We start from the raw sequence: 23,829 nt of genomic DNA, 5'->3' as shown, positions 1-23,829 counted from the left end.
ATAATATAATATAATATAATATAATATAATGTAATATAATATAATAATAACACTATTAATTTAATAGATAATAACTCAATAATTTTTTCCCCACTGAATGAATGCACTTGTATTGAAGGTTGGATTTTTCTCTTTTTTTTCCATTAAGGTCCCATATTATTTGAATTAAAAAAAAAATATTAGAAGCTAAAAAACACATCTTTTTCAGGGGTGCCAATAATTATGGAGGGCACTGTAACTTTTCCCTTCTCTGATGAGGGGCAGGGGTCAGTTTGTAACAGAAAAAGTGTGACGATTGCAGGATTGCCTAAATGTAAAGAAATATTGTTTTTCAGAAAGCCACAATCAAATAACCCTTTCTGGATTCTTCACGGAACAAAAGTAAATAAACTAAAAATAATAATATAATATAATTAGGGCTGTCAAAATTATCGCGTTAACGGGCGGTAATTAATTTTTATAATTAATCACGTTAAAATATTTGACGCAGTTAACGCACATGCCCCGCTCAAACAGATGAAAATGACAGCAGAGTGAAATGTCCACTTGCTAATTGTGTTTTTTGGAGTTTTGTCGCCCTCTGCTCGCGCTTGGGTGCGACTGATTTTATAGGCTTCAGCACCCATGAGCCATGAACCATTGTGTAATTATTGACATCAACAATGGCAAGCGACTAGTTTATTTTTTGATTGAACATTTTACAAATTTTATTAAAACGAAAACATTAAGAGGGGTTTTAATATAAAATTTCTATAACTTGTACTAACATTTTTCTTTTAAGAACTACAAGTCTTTCTATCCATGGATCGCTTTAACAGAATGTTAATAATGTTAATGCCCTGTTGTTGATTTATTGTTATAATATACAAATACAGTACTTACGTATGTACCGTATGTTGAATATGTATATCCATCTTGTGTCTTATCTTTCCATTCCAATCAGGGCCGGCCCAGGCCATTTGGGGCCCCTAAGCAAAATAATGCAAAGGGGCCCATATTTTTGGCCCACCATTTCGTCACAGTGTACTGTGAAACCCATACATGCAATCCAACCCATACGTCCATATTAGTATATTAATCAGATTTTGTTGCACTGCATACTTCAAACTTCTCACCCCAAATGATTGTCAGTACTTACAGTAGATAGCGCCAAACCTTTTTCTAAAAGAGGAAAGAAAGAAGCTAAGGAAGAACTTTTATTTTTTTAAGCTTGTAATCAAGTATCAAAACTCACAAAAGTCAAATAAAGCAAACTGTAGTAAACTAAATACAATATTAATTAAACAATTGCCAGATTGGGGGCCCCCTAGTTGTCAGGGGCCCTAAGCAGCTGCATAGTCTGCGTATAGGCTGGGCCGGCCCTGATTCCAATAATAATTTACAGAAAAATATGGCATATTTTATAGATGTTTTGAATTGCGATTGATTGCGATTAATTGCAATTAATTAATTTTTAAGCTGTAATTAACTCGATTAAAAAATTTAATCGTTTGACAGCCCTAAATATGATGTAATAATAATAATAAATAATTATAACACTATTAATTAAATAGATAATAACCAAATAACCCTCTCTGAGTTCTTCACAGAAAAAGGCCAGGAAATAAATTACACTATTGAGAAAAAAAAAAAAAAAAAAAAAATTCAAAATGCTCTCTGGTATTGTTCAAGGGACCGGACTAAATGTGGAGGCGGGCCGTATACGGCCCGCGGGCCGTAGTTTGGGGACCCATGCTATAAAGCAATGCTGTATTGTGAGACACTGACCCGGGTGACGTCACATTCACATTCATCCTAAACCCAAGATTGAAACCGGAAGTCACTCATTTTCGTGGCGTGGGATTCAAAAATTGAATATATAAAATGATGGCTTCCACACACATCCAAGCGGTCCATTTCATTCAGGAGCATAAAAAACCGCGTCAAATATGAAATAAACATGCTTTTTGGTGTCAGACGCACTTTAAATTCCCAGCAGAAGGACGCCACATGATTGGACGTCTATCATCGTCTTGGGAAGGGCGACAAGCACTACCTTTTTTTTTTTTTTTTTTTTTACATTGATGCGCATAACTGGCGGCCATCTTGGGTAGGGCAACCAGCAGTCGAAAATAAAATCTCGAAAAACACATATTACACAGTGTCGGCACGTTATTTCTTAGTACTCCTCGAGACCAATGATGTCATTTTAGTACCGTATCGGTAAAGATACCGATACTAGTATCGGTGCAACACCATTTTCATGGCAGGCTCTGTTTTTGTTTACGACTTTGGCTTCCCGTCGAGTCGTCACGCTAACATTTCATTTCCTCGCCTGGCATCTTTGTCCAGTCCTCGCGGGCAGGCTTGAGCGAGGTTAGACGAGGACCGCCGGCCGCCTCGGGGATGTCTCGGTGTCATCCGACGATACGGAGAGGTCAGACGCGTCCCTCGGGGCGGACGCCGATACCCGAATCGTCTCCGTGCGAGGAGGTCATTAAACTTTCAGCGTGTCGGCTGGAAATGTCAAAGCGATACGGAGCCAAACGCTGGTACGCGCTAATTATTTAAGAGACAAAATCCGTCGCACTTTGCAGCCGATGAACGCCGTCTTTATGTGGACGCTCGCCCCAAGGGGAGCTTGCGGTCAACGCGGGGCTTGGCGAAGGAGCAAAAAGTTCCTGGAAGATCATTGGTGGGAAATGACCGAGTAATCATACTTATTTGCGTCTGGTTTTCACGCTAGCTGTAGGCCAGCGATGTCAAAGTGGCGGCCCGGGTGCCAGATCTACATGGCACCTGGTGGGGTTGTTTTGCCCGACGGGTATGTTGTAGCTCATTCATACTGTACGTACAAAATCACATTTTTTTATTTTGACATTGACACTATAAAACCAGACATCTGTGACTTGCTCACTTTCATGTCTGAAGTTATTAATTCATTCGCTCCCTTAGGGTCAAAAAGGATTGGACGTCTAGCAGTGTCAATAGCAGCCAATGAACTAACAAGTAGGTGACTCAAAAACACCCTAAAATCAACAAGACGTGGCACCAAATCAACAGGAAGTGACCTGAAAATACCCAAAAATCAACTGGGAGTCCTAGTCAAAATGGATAGGACGTCCAGCGCTGTCAATAACAGCAAGTGAGTTAACCTATTTGGCCAAAAATGAAGTAGTCTGGTGAACCAAAATGAGCCCTGGACGAATCGATTGGTTGATATATGATTGATATATGAGCATGAAGCTAACTGTTTTCCTAGAACAAAAAATGTGTTTTCAGACAATCATCCAGTCTACGCTAGTTGGACGTCTATTGCTGTCATTGGCAGGTAAACAAGGGCCGCCACTATCAATTGACTTATCAATTAGCGAATTAATCTATTTTGATCCTTAATAAACCTCAAAGCTGTCAAAATCCTTTTTTTTGAGCCTTTAAATATTTTTTAAAAATCTCTGCTTTAAAAAAACAAGTTATAAATATTAGTTTTTAAATTTAGTTTGACTTTTTTAATTAAAAAAAATTTTTTTTTGCCATATGTCAAAACAACTGCCATATGCTAAAAAAAGGCCATATGCTAAATGCCATTTTGCCATATGCCCCAAAAAAACTGCCATATGCCAAAAGCCATTTTGCCATATGTAAAAAAAACAAAAACAAACTATATGCCAAAAGCCATTTTGCTATATGTAAAAAAAAAACTATATGCCAAAAGCCATTTTGGTATATGTAAAAAAAAAAAAACTATACGCCAAAAGCCATTTTGGTATATGTAAAAAAAAAAAAAAACTATATGCCAAAAGTGTAAACTGCCATATTAAAAAAACAAACTTGCATTTGCCATACACCAAAAGCCATTTTGCCATATGTGAAAAAAACTGCCATATTTAAAAAAAAAACAACAACAACTGCCATTTGCCGAAAGCAATTCTGCCATAAGTCAAAAAAACAAAAACAAAAAACAAAATAATAATAATAAACTGCCATATGCCATAAAAACTGCCATACACCAAAAGCCATTTTGCCATATATCAAAAACACTGCCATATTCCAAAAGCCATTTTGCCGTATGTAAAAAAAAACTGCCATATTTCAAAAAAAAAAAAAAAAAAAAAAAAAAACAACTGCCATTTGCCAAAAGCAGTTTTGCCATAAGTAAAAAACAAAACAAAACTATACTGCCATATGCCAAAAAACACTGCCATACACCAAAAGCCATTTTGCCATATGTCAAAAACACTGCCATATTCCAAAAGCCATTTTGCCATATTTCCCCCTCAAAAAAACTACCATATGCCAAAAGCCATTTTGCCATATGTCAAATACCACTTTCCGTTCTCGCTGTCTCCCAAAACTAGAGCGCAATTTGCTAATGCTAATTTTTGGAGTTATGTGAATGGCATCCAACATTGAATTTTAGCATTAAGCTAACCCTTTTTCCTCCCGCTCTAAACAGATTGGACATCTATTGGCGTCAAAGGTGCCGAATCCCCACCTGGCTTCCGGCCCATTATCAATTTAAAAACACTGCGGAGCTGTTCGCCGCCGCGAGCGCCCGGCTTCAATTTAGCGTAGATGTCGCCATGAAATAATGATGGCGATATTTATGTCGACATTGTTTATTTACCCCGGGAAGGAGTTTAAAAGCGCGCTTCCCGTCCGTCCCGCCGAAAGCCGGTGTTGCTAAACAGCGGTCGGTCTGGACCGCAAAGAGGATTTGAGGACGGCCGCTAATCCCGTTGACCTCAAAAGCACCAACCCAAAAAGATTGGAGCTGTTTGTGTGTGTTCGCTTTTATTCAAATGAATGTTACTGTCAATTGCGACTTAGGGCGTTTCATGCACTTTTTGTTTGTTGTCGAGTCAAACGATCTGGGGCTGTGACCTGATTTGAAATCCGCGCACAATTGCTAAGTAGCAGCTTTGGCTTCATGTCAAAAGATACACTATATTTAAAATATAGGAGAGAAAGTTAGCTGAGCAATATATACTGTAAAAACTTTCTGTTGATTTTGGGCAACATTTCCTGTTGATGTTAGGGAATTTCTGGGTCACTTCCTACTGATTTAGGGTCACTGTCTGTTAGTTTTGGGACATTTCTGGGTCACTTCATGCTGATTTATGGTCACTTTTTATTCATTTTGAGGTCACTTTCTGTTGATTTTGGGTCACTTCCGTTAATTTTGCAACATTTCCTGTTGATTTTAGGGCATTTCTGGGTCACTGCCTGCTGATTTGAAGTCAGTTTCTATTCATTTTGGGGTATTTCCAGGTCACTTCCTATTGACATAGGGTCACTTTCTGTTATTTTTTGGCATTTTTAAGTCACTTTCTGTTCAGTTTGGGTCACTTCCTGTACATTTGACATTTCCTGTTGATTTTAGGGCATTTCCGGGTCACTTTCTGTTCATTTTTTAGCATTTTCTGTCAATTTTAGGGTATTTCCGGGCTACTTGATGAATATTTAGGGTCATTTTTTGGTTCATTTTGAGGTCACTTTCTGTTGATTTTTGGTCACTTTTGGTGCATTTTTCAAATTTCCTGTTGATTTTAGGGAATTTCCGGGTCACGTTATGTTGATTTAGATTAATTTTTTATTCATTTTGGGGCATTTTGAGGTTTACTTTCTGTTGATTTTGGGTCACTTCTGGTACATTTTGTATATTCATCAATCTGTTGATTTTGGGGCATTTCCAGGTCTCTTCCTGCTAATATAGGGTCACTATCTGTACATTTAGCAACATTTCCTGTTGGTTTCAGGGCATTTCCCGGTCACTTTCCACTGATTTATAGTCACTTTTTGTTAGTTGTGGGACATTTTTGGGGTCACTTTATGATGATTTTAGGGGTTTCCCGTGTCATTTTCTGTCTATTTTGGGTCACGTCTTGTACATTTTGCAACATTTCCTGTTGATTTGGGGCATTTCTGGGTCACTTCCTGCTGATTTAGAGTCATTTTCTGTTAATTTTGGGAGCATTTCTGGGCCACTTCCTGTCAATTTTGAGGCATTTTGAGGTCAATCTCTCTTAAATTTGGGTGACTTTCGGTACATTTTACAACATTTCCTGTTGATTTTAGGGCATTTCTGGGTCACTTCCTACTGATTTAGGGTCACTTCTGTAAATTTTGTGGCATTTCTCGGTCACTTCCCGCTGATGTAGGGGCACTTCCTGTACATTTTGCAACCTTTCCTGTTGATTTTTTTTAGGGAATTCCCCGGTCACTTCCTACTAATTTTTGGTCACTTTTTGTCAGTTTGGGGGCATTTTTGGGGTCACTTTATGATGATTTTGGTGCATTCTCGAGTAACTTTCTGTTGTTGTTGGTGGCTTTGAGCTTTTTTTTTTTTTCATTTTAAGACCCAATATTTATTTGATATTTGATTAGACGCATAGTTATCGATCATACATTGATATTAAAAGAAAATACATAACGAAGTGAGGCTTTACACAGTGGTAGGTTGCTAGCATTATTAGCGTTACTTCGGGGCTGTTTACACGATAATGGCGGTGACAACGCAAAAGCTTTTCGAGATGTTTACACCGCAATCGCGTTTTGGGGGGCTTGAAAACGCCTTCTAAAGTGGAAATCTTGAAAACGTGTCATCGCTATCCAAACAGTTGACAACGCAAAAGTGAGTTTTGGATGACAACGAATTTCCGTATTCCGGAACAGTAGGTGGCGATAATGCTCCAATAAACAGCCGAAGGGGAAGAGTTACATGCAGGAATCATCTCCATTTCGGTGGTGCTGCCACCTACACATTGGGAATGCATACTACATCGGCAAATTGAAGCTTGTGTGCCGTTTTCCCTACGCCACACATTATGGTTGTGTAAATGCGGAATTGAAATACAGTGCTGGCCAAAAATATTGGCACCCCTGCAATTCTGTCAGATTATGCTCAATTTGCCCTAGAAAATGATTGCAATTACAAATGCTTTGGTAGTAATATCGTCATTGATTTAGCTTGCGATGAAAAAGCACAATCGAGAATGGGGAAAAAAAAAAAAAAAAATCATGATCATTTTACACAAAACTCCAAAAATGGCCCAGACAAAAGTATTGGCACCCTTCGGAAAATACTGTGGTGCTTCTTTATTTTGTGTAATTAACAGCACCTGTTACTTACCTGTGGCACATAACAGGCGGTGGCAATAACTAAATCACACTTGAAGCCAGTTAAAATGGATTCAAGTTGACTCAACCTCTGTCCTGTGTCCTTGTGTGTACCACATTGAGCATGGAGAAGAAAAAGAAGACTAAAGAACTGTCTGAGAACTCGAGAAGCAAAATTGTGAGGAAGCATGGGCAATCTCAAGGCTACAAGTCCATCTCCAAAGACTTGAATGTTCCTGTGTCTGCCTTGCGCAATGTCATCAATAAGTGTAAAATCCACGGCACTGTGGCTAACTCCCTAGATGTGGACGGAAAAGAAAAATTGACGAGAGATTTCAACGAAAGATTGTGCGGATGGTGGCTAAAGAACTTCGACTAACATCCAAACAAGTTTGAGCTATCCCGCAGCACGAGGGTACAACTGTGTAAACCCTTACTAACCGTCTGGGTCTGAATGAAAAGGGACTCCATGGTAGGACACTCAGGAAGACTCCACTTCTGACCCAGAGACATAAAAAAAAGCCAGGCTGGAGTTTGCCAAAAACGTTTTGGAAGAATGTTCTCCGGTCAAGGGGGACAAAAGTAGAGCTTTTTGGGAAAAGGCATCATCATAGAGTTTACAGGAGAAAAATGGAGGCCTTCAAAGAAAACAAAACGGTCCCCACAGTCAAACATGGTTGAGGTTCACTGATGTTTTGCGGTTGCTTTGCTGCCTCTGGCACTGGACTGCTTGACCGTGTGCATGGCATTATGAAGTCTGACGTCCAACAAATTTTACGGCATAATGTAGGGCCCAGTGTGAGAAAGCTGGGTCTCCCTCAGAGGTCATGGGTCATCCAGTAGGACAATGACCCCAAAACACACTTCAGAAAGCACTAGAAAATGGTTTGAGAGAAAGCACTGGAGACTTCTAAAGTGGCCAGACCTGAATCCCATAGAACATCTGTGGAGAGGTTTGGAGAAGGCACCCTTCAAATCTCAGAGACCTGGAGCAGTTGGCCAAAGAAGAATTGTCTAAAATTCCAGCAGAGCATTGTAAGAAACTCATTGATGGATACCGGAAGCGGTTGTTCGCAGTTATTTTGTCTAAAGGTTGTGCTACCAAGTATTAGGCTGAGGGTGCCAATACTTTGTCTGGCCCATTTTTGGAGTTTTGTGTAAAATGATACCGATTATTATTATTATTATTTTTATTCTCTTTTGTGTTTTTTCATTGCAAACAAAATAAATGAAGATATTAACACCAAAGCATTTGTAATTGCGATCTTTTCTGGGAGAAATTGAGCATTATCTGACAGAATTGCAGGGGTGCTAATACTTTTGGCTAGCACTGTAACTGCAAAATACCACTTTTGCGTTATGGCGTAAGATTGCTGTCGTGTAAATGTGCCCTGAAGCAAAGCATTCACAGCCAGTCTTCCCGGTTTTTGGAGGCATCTATAGGTTACTTCTTGTTCATTTTAGGGCATTTCCAGGTCACCCCCTGTTCAGTAAACCAAAATCAACAGGAAATGACTTGTAAATGCCCCTTAAATGAACAGAAAGTGACCAAAAATCTATATGGCGGAAAACACGGATAAGACTGAAAAAGCGGGTTCTGCTCTTGCACTCCTCTTTAAAAGAAACTGCTGTATTTTATGCCAAAACAACTGTTGTCTTTGATAGAACAATACGTCTATATGCTGCCATAGCAGATTCGTGGCGCATTAAGCCCCCGAACTATTTTTAATTTGCCAGTTTTACCCTGAAAACCCTCGTTTACTGACGTCGCGCAACCGCTTTTGTTTCAACCCATCCATAAAACGAAGGTAATTAATTATATTTATTATTCAAAACGTCTGTCATTTTTAGCTTAGAATCATTAATTGATGTCTAATATTTAGTTAAAAAAAAAAAAAATTTAATCATTTACTCGCATATTTTAAACTTTTAAACAAATGACATCACAATGAAAAATTTGGCGTCTGTAAAAAAGTCACTGATACCTACCTCATAATATCGCTTAATTGTATTTTTTTGTTAGTCGTATTTTCTCCGATATGTTAGATGATAAATAATCGATCCAAACAAAGAAAAATTGGGGAAAAAAACATTTATTTTATTTATTATATTAAATATTTTATTTATTAAAACATTAATATTAAAATATTAGGGCTGTCCAAATGGCCTGGGCCGGCCCTGTCGTGAGGTACTCAGAGGTTCCCACCACTATCTCACATCGTGGGCATGTTTGATTTTTTTTTAAGCGGTTGATCTTGATAGAGTGGAAACATTGCAGCTCATCAGGAGATTTCCTCGGGGACGAGCCTGACCGAGTTCGCTTGCGAGAGATGCGCACGCGAGCACGAGGCGCTCTCACGCACGCACGCACGCACGCACGCACGCACACAAAATGAGAGAGAGCGTGACCTGGAAAGCCAGCAGGGATCAGCTCAGGTGACTGGCTCGCCTTTGAATGGAGAAAAAAAGAGGCTTCCGGCCCTTTAAGAGGAGTCCTTGAGCGACCCCGGCACACCCGCGTTGTCACACTTGACGCCTCAGGAGACAAAACAGCTGCGTTTTTCCTTATTTATTTATTTAGCAACTAGCCTTTAGAGGGAAATTATATATATATATATATATATATATATATATATATATATATATATATATATATATATATATATATATATATATATATACATATATATATATATATATATATATATAAATATAGTGTTTTTAGTAATTTTTCAGGCCACTTTCATATTTTTTCCCCGCATTTTTTCCCTTGCATTTTACAGTTTTTTTTTTTGGTAGGGTTCTTAGCTTTTTATTTTTGTACAGTTTTCCATGCATTTAAAAATAATAATAAATTTACGTGTAATCCCCACCATCTCATTTGATAGCATTTTTTTTTTTTTTTTGGATGGAATACTTAGTCTTTGTGTTTGTACACTTTTCAAAAGCCATTTGTTTTATGATCAGGTCATTTATATATATATATATATATTACTGTTTCGTTTGCAGGATTTTTTTTTTTTTTAGTTTTTTTTGTAGCTTTCTTAGGTTTTTATTTTTGTACAATTTTCCATGCATTTTAAATAATAATACATTTACGTGTAATCCCCCCACCATCTCATTTAATAGCTTTTTTTTTTTTTTTTTTGATAGAATACTTAGTCCTTGTTTATGTACACTTTTCAAAAGTCATTTGTTTTATGATGAGGTCATTTATATACATATTTATATATGTTTTACTGTTTCGTTTGCAGGATTGTTTTTTTTTTTTAACAGTTTTTTTTTTATAGCTTTATATATTTTTTTCAGGATTTTTTTTTGTTTGTTTTTTTGTAGCTTTCTTAGCTTTTTATTTTTCTACCATTTTAGTAACATTTTAAAAATTAGTAAATTTACATGTAAATTTTCCCCTACTCATTTAATAGGATTTAATTTTTTTTATTTTTTATTTTGATGGAATACGTAACCTTTGTTTTTGCATACTGTTTAAAGCTTTTTAGTTTCTATTTATTCTATGGCAGGGTTCACTAAATCCGGACCTCGGTGCAACTTTTCCTGTCGTGTTTTCCACGTCTCTCTCCCTTAAAACACCTGAATCAAATGATTATGTCATCAGCAACCTCTCCAGAAGCCTGGTAATGATCCTGATTATTTTGATTCAGGTGCGCTGAAGGAAGGAGACATGGAAAACCTGACAGGAAAAGTAGCACCGAGGTCCAGATTTAGTGAACCCTGTTCTATAGCATTCTTTTAAAAGTATTTTACGCCATGCACAAATTTGTAGAATTCTTAGCACAATTTTTCTACATTTTTTTCATGTCATTTTTTTTTTTTTAACATATTTTTTGGAGCAATCTTAGTATTTTATTTAGAGGAATTTTTCAAGTTTTTTTTTTTTTAATTCATATTTTTTCCCCACTTTTATTTTTGAAAAAATGTTTTAACAAAAGGTTTTATCTTTCTCAGCCTGTTGTTTTCAGGTCAATTTTTTTATTTAATTTTTATTTCATTCGGATGATTTTTTTCCCGCCAGCTCACTTTATAGCATTTTATTTTTGAAAGGATATAAATTTTTATTTAATTTTTATTTCATTCCGAGGATTTTGTCCGCCAGCTCACTTTATAGCATTTTATTTTTGAAAGAATACGTAACCTTTGTTTTTGCACACTTTTTAAAGCTTTTTAGTTTCGATTTATTTTATAACATTTTAAACAAAGCATTACAGCAGTACACAAATTTGTAGAATTCTTAGCTTAATTTTTGTACAATTTAAAAAGCATTTTTATAGTTTTTCACATCATTTTTTGGAGCATTCTTAGTATTTTATTTTGAGGAATTTTATAAGATTTTTTTCTAATTCATATTTTTTCCTCCCACTTTTATTTAAAAATGTTTTAACACCAACCACATTTTTTTCCTTCTTTCATATCTTTCTTAGCCTGTTGTTTTCAATTTTTTATTTTATTTTATTTCATTCCAAGCATTTTTTCCGCTAGCTCACATACTAGCACTTTATTTTTCATAGAATACGTAACCTTTGTTTTCCCCCACTTTTGCATGCTTTTTTATCTTCTTTTCAGGTCATTTTTGATAGCAAGTCAAGCTTATTTTTCTAGCTCATTTTATGGAATTTTTTAAAAAGTATTTTACCAAAAGCACATATTTTTGTAGCATTCTTAGCTTAATTTTTGTACAATTTTAAAAACAAATATTTTTTCATGTCGTTTTTTAATAATTTTTTTTTAATGTTTCCGAAAAATCTTTGTAGCATTCTTAGTATTTTATTTTAAGGAATTAAAAAACATTTTTTAAAAAATCATTTACACTTTACACCAGGGGTGGGCATTACGTCGATCGCGATCGACCAGTCGATCGCAATGCTAGTGTGGGTAGCTCGCAGCATTTAAAAAAAAAAAATGTAAAAATTGTTTTTATTTATTTATTTTTTTTTTTTTTTTAAATGTACATAGTCAATTATGTTATGTGAGCAAACATAATTTACCGTGCATTTTTTATTTATATTTTTTTACATGTACACAGTTATTTGTGTTTTGTGAGCAACATAACCTCATATGTTGCTCACAAAGCATAATTACTGTAACTGTACATTTAAAATTATTTTTTTTTTAGTTCACCCTCCTCTCTTAAGGTAGATCGCGGGAGATTGTCTCATTTAAAAGTAGATCTTGGAGCAAAAAACTTTGAGCACCCCTGCTTTACACATTAAAAACATTTTCACCATTTTTCCTTTTCTATAGCTTTTTCACCCTGATGTTTTGTTGTCAGGTTATTATTATTATTTTTTAAATAATTTAAATTTTAATTTAATTTTTTTATAATAATATATAATAATAATATAATAACATTCCAACCTTTTTTTCTCCAAGCTCACTTTACAGCATTTTTTAAAAGTATTCTACCTCATACATATACTTTTTTGTAGCATTCCTAGCTTTTTTTGTAGAATTTTAAAAAAGAATTTGTCATGTTATTTTCTATCATTACATCCAATCTCATTTTATAGTTATTATATTTTTGTGTGCAACCCTAATGTATACATTTTTGCTTTTTATTTTGTTCCCAAAAATTTTAAAGCATTTTTGCAACTTTCCATGTCATTTTGCACATGAACATTAGGAAAGAAATGGAGAGAGCACCTGCGTTGTGCCAATTTTTGGAACGTTTGGAAGTTGGGAATCGGTGTGAATTAGTCCCAGCATGCGGATTGGCTGGTCAAAAAAGTGGACCAAAAACAAATTTTACGTGGTGTGCTTCCTGACATAAAAAAAAAATTTAAAAAAACATATCAGCTGGTTTTATCAAAGATCAACAAAAAAAGCTCTAATTTGCTGAAAATTAAGATTCTTTTGTTTTGTGCAAGGTAAAATTATTGCAAAGTGAGATTTTTAACACTTAAATTAGCCCCCTCCCCCCAAAAAAACAGTAAAAATAATAGTTTGTAGCCTTACGTTTTACACAAGTGCAGACAACGGATGCCAACAATAAAGTGCTCCAATATGTGAAAAGCTAATGTTTCTGGAAAATGGATACAACTATGCAAAGTACTGAAAAGTTAAACTGCTAATAATCTGTATAAAATATCACTAATATAAGAATATCAAAAATGCTGATTGCATGAAATCTAAAGCATACAAGGGGGAGAACTGATGGCATTTTTGAAATTACCAACCAAAAAGTGTATAAAATCAACTTTGAAAAAAATAATGCTGTTTGCATGGAAACGTAAAAAAACTGATAGCAGTTTTGAAACTTGCAAACAAATTTTTTACTAAAAATAAAAATTGCATAAAAAAAAAAAAACAAAAAAAACTGATGGCACTATTGAAATTAGCAAACAAAAATCTTATTAAAAAAACTAATTGCATAAAAAATTTTTTTAAAAAAAAACAAAAAACTGATGGCAGTTTAGAAACTAGCAACCAAAAATCTTTTAAAATCGACTTTTAAAAAGATAATGCTGATTGCATGGAAACTACACAAAAAAAAAAAAAAAAAAAAAAAAAAAAAAACTGATGGCAGTTTTGAAACTAGCATCCAAAATTCTTATAACAATCAATTAAAAAACGACTAATTGCATGGGAAAAAAAATTGATGGCAGTTTTGAATCTAGCAACCAAAAATTGTATAAAATCAACTTTTAAAAAAATAATGCTGATCGCATGGAGACTACAAAAACTACCAAAAATCTTATAAAAAATCAATTAAAAAAAAAAAAAAAATACTAATTGCATGAAAAAAAAGTGATGGCAGATTTGAATCTAGAAACCAAAAAATGTATAAAAATCAACTTAAAAAAAAAAAAAAAATGCTGGATGCATGCAAACTACAAAAAAATAAATAAAACTGGTGGCAGTTTTGAAACTAGCAACCAAAATTCTTATAACAATCAATTAAAAAAAATACTAATTGCATGGAAAAAAAACTGATGGCAGTTTTGAATCTAGCAATCAAAAGTTCAATAAATAAATAAATAAATAAATAAATTAATTAATAAAAAAAAAAAAAGAATACTAATTGCATGAAACTTAACCCCATGAAAACCTGGCGTCCACATTAGTGGACAACACATTTTGCAGCCAACAAAATGTCATGTGCACACATGTCTCAACTATATTTATTTTAATATTTGATTTGTGCCTCACTCCCTGCCAATGACAGCAGTCAAATCCATATTTCAGTACCACTGGCCACGAATGGATTGGACGTCTATCACAAAATCAAATTGTCTTTTTTAAACAGTATTTTCAGTAGCTTTCGATCACTTAAAAAAAATCAGTCATAGAAAAGTGTGCATTGAAAATGGCTCACTTTTGAAATCATTGGAAAAATAATATTAATACATCCTCTTAAAAGCTTTCTTCCCAAGTGATTATTTTAATCACTGAAATCATTCCAAAATATAAAAACCTTTTCTAAATGTTTATAAAGCGTTACTGTTAACTCTTTAGACGCCATTGACAGCACTAGATGTCCAATTCATAGGAGGGGATGATTGAACGTTTTAATCAACAAAAAAAAAAAAAATAAAATAAATAATAATAATAATAATTTTTAAAAAAACAAAAAAACACTAGTGGCAAAAACTTCAGTTGCACTGAAATAAAAAAATCAATCTCAAATATTTCAGCAGCTAAAATCATGTTCCAAAATTTTTTATCAAAAAGCAAATTCAGTCAGTCAAAAAAAAAAAAAAAAATCCACAGCAAAAAAAAAAAAAGTCATCAGACGTCAGCTGCTAGAAATTCTGCCAAAAAAAAAATTCAGCTGCAAAAAAAAAAAAAAAAAGTTGGAAGAAGATTGTGACGTCCATTGCCGTCAATGGCAGCCAATGGATCAACAAGCAAAAAAAAAAAAAAACAAAAAAAAAAAAAAAAAAAAAGTATTTAAATGTAGTCATTAAAAACTGCTTTGAATGAGTAATATTATTTTTATACTCAATTTTTTTAAATCATAAAATAAGTTAATATTCTTTATCATTAATTTATTTACTATAATTTAGTCATTTTTTAATATATGATTTAAAACATTTTTAATTTCAATTTTTTTTTTTAGTTTAAAAAAAGGTGGGTGGACAGTAAATATGCCAGGGTTAAAATTATTTTAAACCTGTCATAATTGGTCGATCTGGAAGTGAAAGGGTTAATATGTGTTTGTGTTTAAACGCAAAAAGCAGAAAAAAGGAAAAGAGAAAAAAAACTTTTTTCCATTTTTTGCTCCGGCTCAGACAGCGGTCTTACCTTCTCTCCTCATGCCGACTTTGAGGCACTTTTTCAGGCGGCAGTACTGGCACTGGTTCCGGTGATGCTGGTCGATGGGGCAGTCTCGGTTCCCCCGGCAGCTGTACGACAGGTTCCGGCGCACGGAGCGCTTGAAGAAGCTCTTGCAGCCCTCGCACGTGAACTGGCCGTAGTGCTTGCCGCTCGACTTGTCCCCGCACACCATGCAGTCCACGTTGGGCATCTTATCCCCGGAGAGCGCGTCGTTGCCCGGCGTGGAGCCGGCGGGCGTCCCGGGAGCGCCGCCGGGGTCCTGGCCGCAAAGCCCGAGCTGCGAGCCCGCTTCGGCGGAAATGTTCTCTGACCACTGGTTTACTACCATTGCCATGCTCCCCCGCAGGAGTACGTTCTATATAGAAGTTAAAAAGAAAATAGGGGGATTCTTGTTTTTATTCCACCCCCCTTCCCCCCCGACTTTTTTTTTTATCACGATTTTTTTTTTACGTGGATCAAAGTTCAATGGTAGGGCAGAAAAGGCGAGTCATGACCGAGTAGCGACCGAGGAGCGTCGGATGATGTCCCGGTGCTGCTGGCCGCTACGCAGGGATCCATAAACACGTCCTATTCGTGGAACCGCCGTCCCGATTTAAAAAACAAAACAAAAAAAAAAAAGAAACACCGCAGCGACGCGACGACAATAATCCTGTTTACGATCAATTTCAACACATTGCTGGACTTTCCCCATCCGCGTCCCAGGAAACTCCTCGATGCCGGCCGATTGAGTGACTGAATGAGTGGGACTCCGACTGCCAGCCTGCCTGACTGACTGAGTGGGCGCTCTCTAGCGTGCATTCAAATAAAACAGCGCAAAAAAACACGGAGCTCAATCCACAAGAAGATCATCGGCTCCCAGTCAAAGCGTACTTTTTGCGGGGGGAGTGGACGTCCCGTGACTCCTCCCCCTCCTCCAGCCGAGTAGCCATATAAGGGTAGTAAAGTTCCATATAAGGGCAGGACCGATAATTCGGGAGAATGTTATTATTATTTTTTTTAGTAGAAGTAATGAGGCCACCAGAATTTGAATGGGAATTTCTATCACAGATTTTTTTTTCAGCATAAAAATTCTAATCCTGATTTTTTTTTAGCATTAAAACTCAGCCGCAAAAAAAAAAAAAAAAAAAAAAAAAAAACCAAAAACAAAAATTGACTCACAAAAAAAAGTCACTAAAATTCTATTGCCAAAAAATTCTGTTGCAACACTCAGGGAGGGCAATTGATCTCATTTCATCAGATGTCAGAGGCCCAAAAAATGCTGTCACAAAAAATTCATTTGAAGAAAAAGATGGTTACTAAAAAAAATTGTCGCCAAAAACAAAACATTGAAAGTCACATTAAAAAAAAATCAATCACCAAAAAATTTAGCTGCTAAAAGATTGTTCCCCCCAAAGTAATCAGTCAAAAAAAAAAAAAAAATTAATTGCAAAAATAAATTAAAAAAAAAAAAAAATAATAATCAGACATCAGTTGCCAGAAATTTTGATCGAATCGATCCCAGATGAAATGAGAATTTCATCAGAAGTCCAGCTGCAAAACAATCTGTTGCAAAAAGATTGTTACAAAAAATTTCAATCGCAAAAAAATAAAACATTGGCAAAACATTTCTGTTGTAATTCAGAAAATTCACCAAAAAAAAGTCCAGTTGTATCATTCAGAACAGCAGGGAGAAGACTTGAATCGCAAAAAAAAAAAAAAAAAAAAATTCTTTCAAAATTCAGAAAATTCACCCACCAAAAATTCTAGTTGTATCATCCGGGAATAGCAATCGATCCCCGATGAAATGAGACTTTCATTGGATGTCCAGCGGCAAAAAAAAATCAGTCACAAAAAAAAATAAAATGAAAAAATTCAGCCACAGAAATTTAAATTAAAAAGAAAAAAACATTGGCAAAAAATTGTGAAAATTCGGAAAATTCACCCCAAAAAATCTAGTTGTATCATCCAGGTAAGCAGGGAGAAGCATCGATCCCCGATGAAATGAGAATTTCGTTGGATGCCCAGTGGCAAAAGAAATCTGTTGCAAAATAAAAAAAAATCAGCCACAAAAAAAAAAAAAAAAAAAGAATCAGTGGCAAAAACTTCAGTCGCATTGAAAAAAAAATCAATCGCAAAAAAATTCAGCCAAAAAATTAAATCAAAAAGAAAACTTAGCCCAAAAAAATTCTGTAGCAAAAAAAAAATTTCATCAGACATTTCAATCGCAAAACAACAAATCAGCAAATAATAATAATAATAATGAATAAAATAATAATAAATAACATTAGCAAAAAAAAAAAAAAAAAAAAAAATCAAAATTCAGTCCAGTTGCCAAAAAAATTTTGCAAAAAGATTGTTACAAAAAATTTCAATGGATTAAAAAAAAAAAAAAAAAAAACAGAAAAAAAAACATTGGCAAAAAAAATTAAATAATAAAAATAATGCTCAAAATTCAGAAAATTCACCCAAATAATCTAATTGTATCTTCCAGGTAATCAGGGAGAAGCAATCCATCCCCAATTAAATGAAAATTTTGTTGGATGTCCAGTGGCAAAAAAAAAAAAAAATCTGTTGCCAAAAAAAAAAAAAAAAGAATTATCCACAAAAAAAATGTTGCAAAAAAAAAAATAAAATAAAAAATAAACAGTATACAACATTTGAAAATATTTCCCGTTTTGCTTTTAATGACTTGTCGTAAAAATGTTTTCCTTTTATTAAAAGGTTTAGGGCGAAAACTTTTATATGAATTCAATACACAAAAAATACATTTAGCTCATTAAAAAAGTGAAAAGATTTTAATTCTTTTCAAATTGCAATAAATTGCTTTTTATTTCACACAAAATTGTATTATAATTCGAAAAGAAGTTTAGAATGAACAGTTTTAATGACTTTTAATTAATTTAAAGCAACACTTAGTAACGTTCACGATTTGGTCGATTTTAGCAACGCCGGTGGACAAAAGCGGTCGTGTTTTGCCTTAAGGAAGACTGCGTTCCCCATGAGGACCAGTGCACACCCGCATAGTGTTGTAAAATCACAATGGTCTCCTGCAGATAGGATTAAACAACATTTCTGTTTCCAGCGGCTGTGTGTAGAATGAAAAGTAATAAGGTAATGAATCCAGTTGTGGATTAACAATAACATATGACAGTTAGCAACTGCTTAGCATGGCTAATCCTCCCCAGACCCGAACCCAGAATATTTATAAAGGTTGAAAAGTTACCTAGTGTTGCTTGAAATACAAAAAATACATATTATTATTAACTCATTGGATGCCATTGACGGCAATAGATGTCCAATCCAGTTGGACTGGCAATGGATTGAGCATCCATCACCATCAATGACACTAAAACATGAGTTTAATTTAAAAAAAAAAAAAAAAAAAAAAAGGCGAAGATATATTTTTGGGGGCTTTTTTTTGTAGTGAAAATCTTTGACAATTTTGAAGCAGTTTAGAAAAAAATAAAGTACTGAAAGGATTTTTAGAAAGACGTTCTGCATCACAAAAAAAAAATAAAATAAAATAAAGCTTCAATTTGGAGACGACTAAGCAACAAAAGGTGCCATCAGCGGGGGTGCCCGCAAAATTGTTGGCCATTTGAGAGCATGTTGATTTTAGGGGAGTTTTTATTGTCTGTAAAGGTCATTAACAAGAAGCCGGAATGCTGATGATTTTGCCAGATTTCTACTTCTGGGTGTCAAACTGGCGGCACGGGCCCTGCTTCGTGTCAAAATGGCCGACTTATGTTCACTTTCAGCCATGGGTCTTGGAGATTTTTTGGTGTGTCTAGTGATGACAGACATGTCCGTCGAATTTCAGTTCATCAAATGGTGTCGAGTATTATTTAGATTTAGTGTAAAAGTGTCAAAAAATGGCTGTTTCTAGCCAAAATGCCTAACTTCCTATTCAACTTTGGGAAAGTGTCCTTAAGACTTTGTGCATCTTGTGATGAAAGACATGTAAATGCAGTTTTATGTCCGTTGACGAAGCTGGTGTTGGGGGCTCATTATTTTTAGTGTCAAAGCATCATGAACATTGGCCAGAAAACGGCTGCTTCAAACCAAAATGGCCGACTTCCTGTTCAGCCATGTGTCTTCGAAAGTTTTTGGTGAGTCCTATTAGGACAGATATATCCATCTAATTTCATGTCCATCTGTGATATAGGGTTCTGGGAAAACTAACTTTTAGATTGAAAGCGTTTAAAAAAATGGTTGACTATCTGTTTCTTTTAGCGCATGTGTCTTTGAGACTTTTTGGTGCATCCCATTTTAATTGACATTTACGTCCAGTTTCATATCCGTGGGCAAAACTGGTGCTGGGGGCTTATTATTTTCACTGCCAAATTGCCAAATATATAGCCAGAAATGGCGGCTTAAAGCCAAAATGTCCGACTTCCTGTTTTGTTTGGACCACGGGTCCTTGAGACTTTTTGGTGCATCCCATTATGATAGACATGTATGTCCAGTTTCATATCCGCCGATGAAACTAGTGCTTGGGGCTCACTATTTTTAGTGTCAAGGCGCCAAATAAATGGCCAAAAATGGCTGCTTCAAGCCAAAATGGCTGAATTCCTGTTTTGTTTGGGCCAAGGGTCCTTGAGACTTTTTGGTGCGTCCCATTATGATAGACTTGTACATCCAGTTTCATGTCCGTCGGCAAAACTGGTGCTGGGGGCTCATTATTTTTATTGTCAAAGCGCCAAATAAATGGCCAAAAATGGCTGCTTCAAGCCAAAATGGCCGACTCCCTGTTTTGTTTGGGCCATGGGTCCTTGAGACTTTTAGGTGCATCCCATTATGAAAGACATGCAAATTTAGTTTCATGTCCATTGGCGAAGCTGGTACTTGGAATTCAATATTTTTAGTGTCAACGTGCCAAATAAATGGTCAAAAATGGCTCCCTCATCCAAAATGGCAGGCTTCCTTTTTTGTTTGGACCATGGGTCCTTGAAAAGTTTTGGTGCGTCCTATAATGGTAGACATGTACATCCAGTTTCATGTCCGTCAGTTCAGCTTGTGCTGGGGGCTCATTATTTTTATTGTCAAAGCGCCAGAGGAATAGCCAAAAATGGCTGCGTCAAGCCAAAATGGCTGACTTCCTGTTTTGTTTGGACCACGGGTCATTGAGACTTTTTGTTGCACCCCATTATGATAGACATCTACCTCCAGTTTCATGTCCGTCGGTAAAACTTCTGCTGGGGGCTCATTATTTTTAGTGTCAAAGTGCCATATAAATGGCCAAAATTGGCTGCTTCAAGCCATAATGGCCGACTTCCTGTTTCGTTTAGTCCAAGGGTCCTTGAGACTTTTTGGTGTGTCCCATTATGAGAGACAATAGACATGTATGTCCAGTTTCATGTCTGTCGGTGAAACTAGTGCTTGGGGCTCACTATTTTTAGTCTCAAAGCGTCAAATAAATGGCCAAAAATTGCTGCTTCATGCCAAAATGGCCAATGTCCTGTTTTATATGGGCCATAGGTCCTTGAGACTTTTTGGTGCATCCTATCATGATAGACATGTACATCCAGTTTCGTGTCCGTCGGCAAAACTGGTGCTTGGGATTCAATATTTTTAGTGTCAAAGCGCCAAATAAATGGCCAAAAATGGCTGCTTCAAGCACAATTTGGCTGACTTTCTGTTTTGTTTGGGCCATGGGTCCTTGAGACTTTTTGGTGCGTCCCATTATGATAGACATGTACATCCAGTTTCATGTCCGTCGGCAAAACTGGTGCTGGGGGCTCATTATTTTTAGTGTCAAATTGCCAAATAAAGAACCAGAAATGGCTGCTTTAGGCCGTAATGACCGACTTCCTGTTTTGTTTTGGCCACGGGTCCTTGAGACTTTTTGGTGCATCCCATTATGATCCAGTTTCATGTCTGTCGGCAAAACTGGTGCTGGGGGCTCTTTATTTTTACTGTCAAAGTGCCAAATAAAAAAGCCAGAAATGGCGGCTATAAGCCAAAATGGTCAACTTCCTGTGTTGTTTGAGCCATGGGTCCTGAGACTTTTTGGTGCATCCCATTATGATAGATATGTACATCCAGTTTCATGTCTGTTGGCTGAACTGGTGCAGGGGGCGCACTATTTTTAGTGTCAAAGCGCCAAAAAAATGGCCAAAAATGGCTGCTTCAAGCCAAAATGGCCGACTTCCTATTTTGTTTGGGCCAAGGGTCCTTGAGACTTTTTGGTGCATCCCATTATGATAGTCATGTACATCCAGTTTCATGTCTGTCGGCTAAACTGGTGCTGGGGGCTCACTATTTTTAGTCTCATAGCGCCAAAAAATGGCCCAAAAATTGCTGCTTCAAACCAAAATGGCCGACTTAGTGTCTTGTTTGGGCCATGGGTCCTTGAGACTTTTTGGTCCATCCCATTTTGACAGACATGTACATCCAGTTTCATGTCTGTCGGCTAAACTGGTGCTAGGGGCTCATTATTTTATTGTCAAAGCACTATATAAATGGCCAAAAATGGCTGCTTCAAGCCAAAATGGCTGAAATTCTGTTTAGTTTGGGCCAAGGGTCCTTGAGACTTTTTGGTGCATCCCATTATGATAGACATGTACATCCAGTTTCATGTCTGTCGGCAAAACTGGTGCTGGGGGCTCACTATTTTTAGTCTCATAGCGCCAAAAAATGGCCCAAAAATTGCTGCTTCAAACCAAAATGGCCGACTTAGTGTCTTGTTTGGGCCATGGGTCCTTGAGACTTTTTGGTGCATCCCATTATGATAGTCATGTACATCCAGTTTCATGTCTGTCGGCAAAACTGGTGCTGGGGGCTCACTATTTTTAGTCTCATAGCGCCAAAAAATGGCCCAAAAATTGCTGCTTCAAACCAAAATGGCCGACTTAGTGTCTTGTTTGGGCCATGGGTCCTTGAGACTTTTTGGTGCATCCCATTTTGACAGACATGTACATCCAGTTTCATGTCTGTCGGCTAAACTGGTGCTAGGGGCTCATTATTTTATTGTCAAAGCACTATATAAATGGCCAAAAATGGCTGATTCAAGCCAAAATGGCTGAAATTCTGTTTTGTTTGGGCCAAGGGTCCTTGAGACTTTTTGGTGCATCCCATTATGATAGACATGTACATCCAGTTTCATGTCTGTCGGCAAAACTGGTGCTGGGGGCTCACTATTTTTAGTCTCATAGCGCCAAGAAATGGCCCAAAAATTGCTGCTTCAAACCAGAATGGCCGACTTCCTGTCTTGTTTGGGCCATGGGTCCTTGAGACTTTTTGGTGCGTCCCATTATGATAGACATGTCCGACTGATCGGGTGCCACTCTAGGAAACTGGTGTTGGCCACTGGCATTTAAGTTTATTGTGTATGGGGTTTTATTAGATGGCGTGGAGAAAAGTTGTTTAAGCGCAAGAAAGGCCACTTTGGGGGTCCCCAAAAGGGTGAGTGAGGGAGGCTGCCCAGAGGCCATAAAGTTGGCCCCGCGCTGGCCTTAATTGCTGTCACATGTAACCTTACCTGGCGGCCAATTAGCCCCCCGACCGACTATTAGGGGGATTCCGCGGAGCAAGTGAGGGCTAATAATTAAAGTGAAACTCAATCCGCTGGAGGCTTCTCATCAGCTCGGGCAGAAAAGAAGGAGAAAAAAAAGCAGCTTATGAAGAGTTATGGTAGGTTACGACCTCCAGAAAGATTGAAGTTTGATGACAAATGTTGCTAGCAAAACAAATAAATCTGATGTTGCAGTGCAGTTTAAACAGTATTTGATTGTATTGATTTATTTTGAAATGATTATTCTTTTTCAAATATTTCATATAACTGTTATCTGGGTCTTAGTTTTATTCTGTTTTTTTTTTAATGGGATTTCTTCGGCGCGCCACACAGCCCGAACCGTTTGACCGATCGGTTCAAATAGCGAAACAACCTGAATTTTCACGCGACGCAGGGAATTTTTTAAAAGACCCCGAAAAATTTTCTGTTCGCCCGTGAATGCCGATTTTTCACCAATTTTGGGGGGGAAAAAAAAATTCAAAATGTGTCTAGTCCTACAATTTTTGACCAAATCACATAACTTGGACATAAAAAATTCCGGCACAGTGAGGGGCATAAAAGTTGTATACAGAATTTGGAAAAAATGTACAGTTCCCTTCGCTCCCGGCCGTTTTACTGGATTTTGACTGATTTTGCAAGGCCCACAGAAAATTCGGTTCTATTGCTACAGTGGGGAGAACAAATATTTGATACACTGCCGATTTTGTTGGTTTTCCCACTTGCAAAGCATGTAGAGGTCTGTAATTTGTATCATAAGGTCTCTTCAACTGTGAGGGACGGAATCTAATACAAAAAAATCACGGTGTATGATTTTTAAATAATAAATTTGATTTAATTGCATGAAATAAGTATTTCATACATCACAAAAATCCAACTTAATATTTGGTACAGAAACCTTTGTTTGCTATTACAGATACCAAACGTTTCCTGTAGTCCTTGACAAGGTT

At 36.4% G+C, this 23,829-nt stretch overlaps 1 protein-coding gene across 1 annotated transcript in view; it reads right to left on the bottom strand.

Moving 5' to 3' along the window:
• Nucleotides 1–16,249, bottom strand: part of nr2f5 (nuclear receptor subfamily 2, group F, member 5) — a 52,491-nt gene extending 36,242 nt beyond the window's left edge. The window contains exon 1 of the mRNA XM_057833245.1: nucleotides 15,358–16,249. Within this exon, the coding sequence (XP_057689228.1) occupies nucleotides 15,358–15,724 (367 nt within the window). The 5' untranslated portion in view covers nucleotides 15,725–16,249. The remainder of the gene's footprint in view (nucleotides 1–15,357) is intronic.
• Between the last annotated feature and the right edge of the window lie 7,580 nt (nucleotides 16,250–23,829).

This window comes from Corythoichthys intestinalis, chromosome 4 (genome assembly GCF_030265065.1).
Source record: "Corythoichthys intestinalis isolate RoL2023-P3 chromosome 4, ASM3026506v1, whole genome shotgun sequence".
Taxonomy (NCBI): domain Eukaryota; kingdom Metazoa; phylum Chordata; class Actinopteri; order Syngnathiformes; family Syngnathidae; genus Corythoichthys; species Corythoichthys intestinalis.
This window is presented reverse-complemented; position numbering and strand designations above follow the sequence as displayed.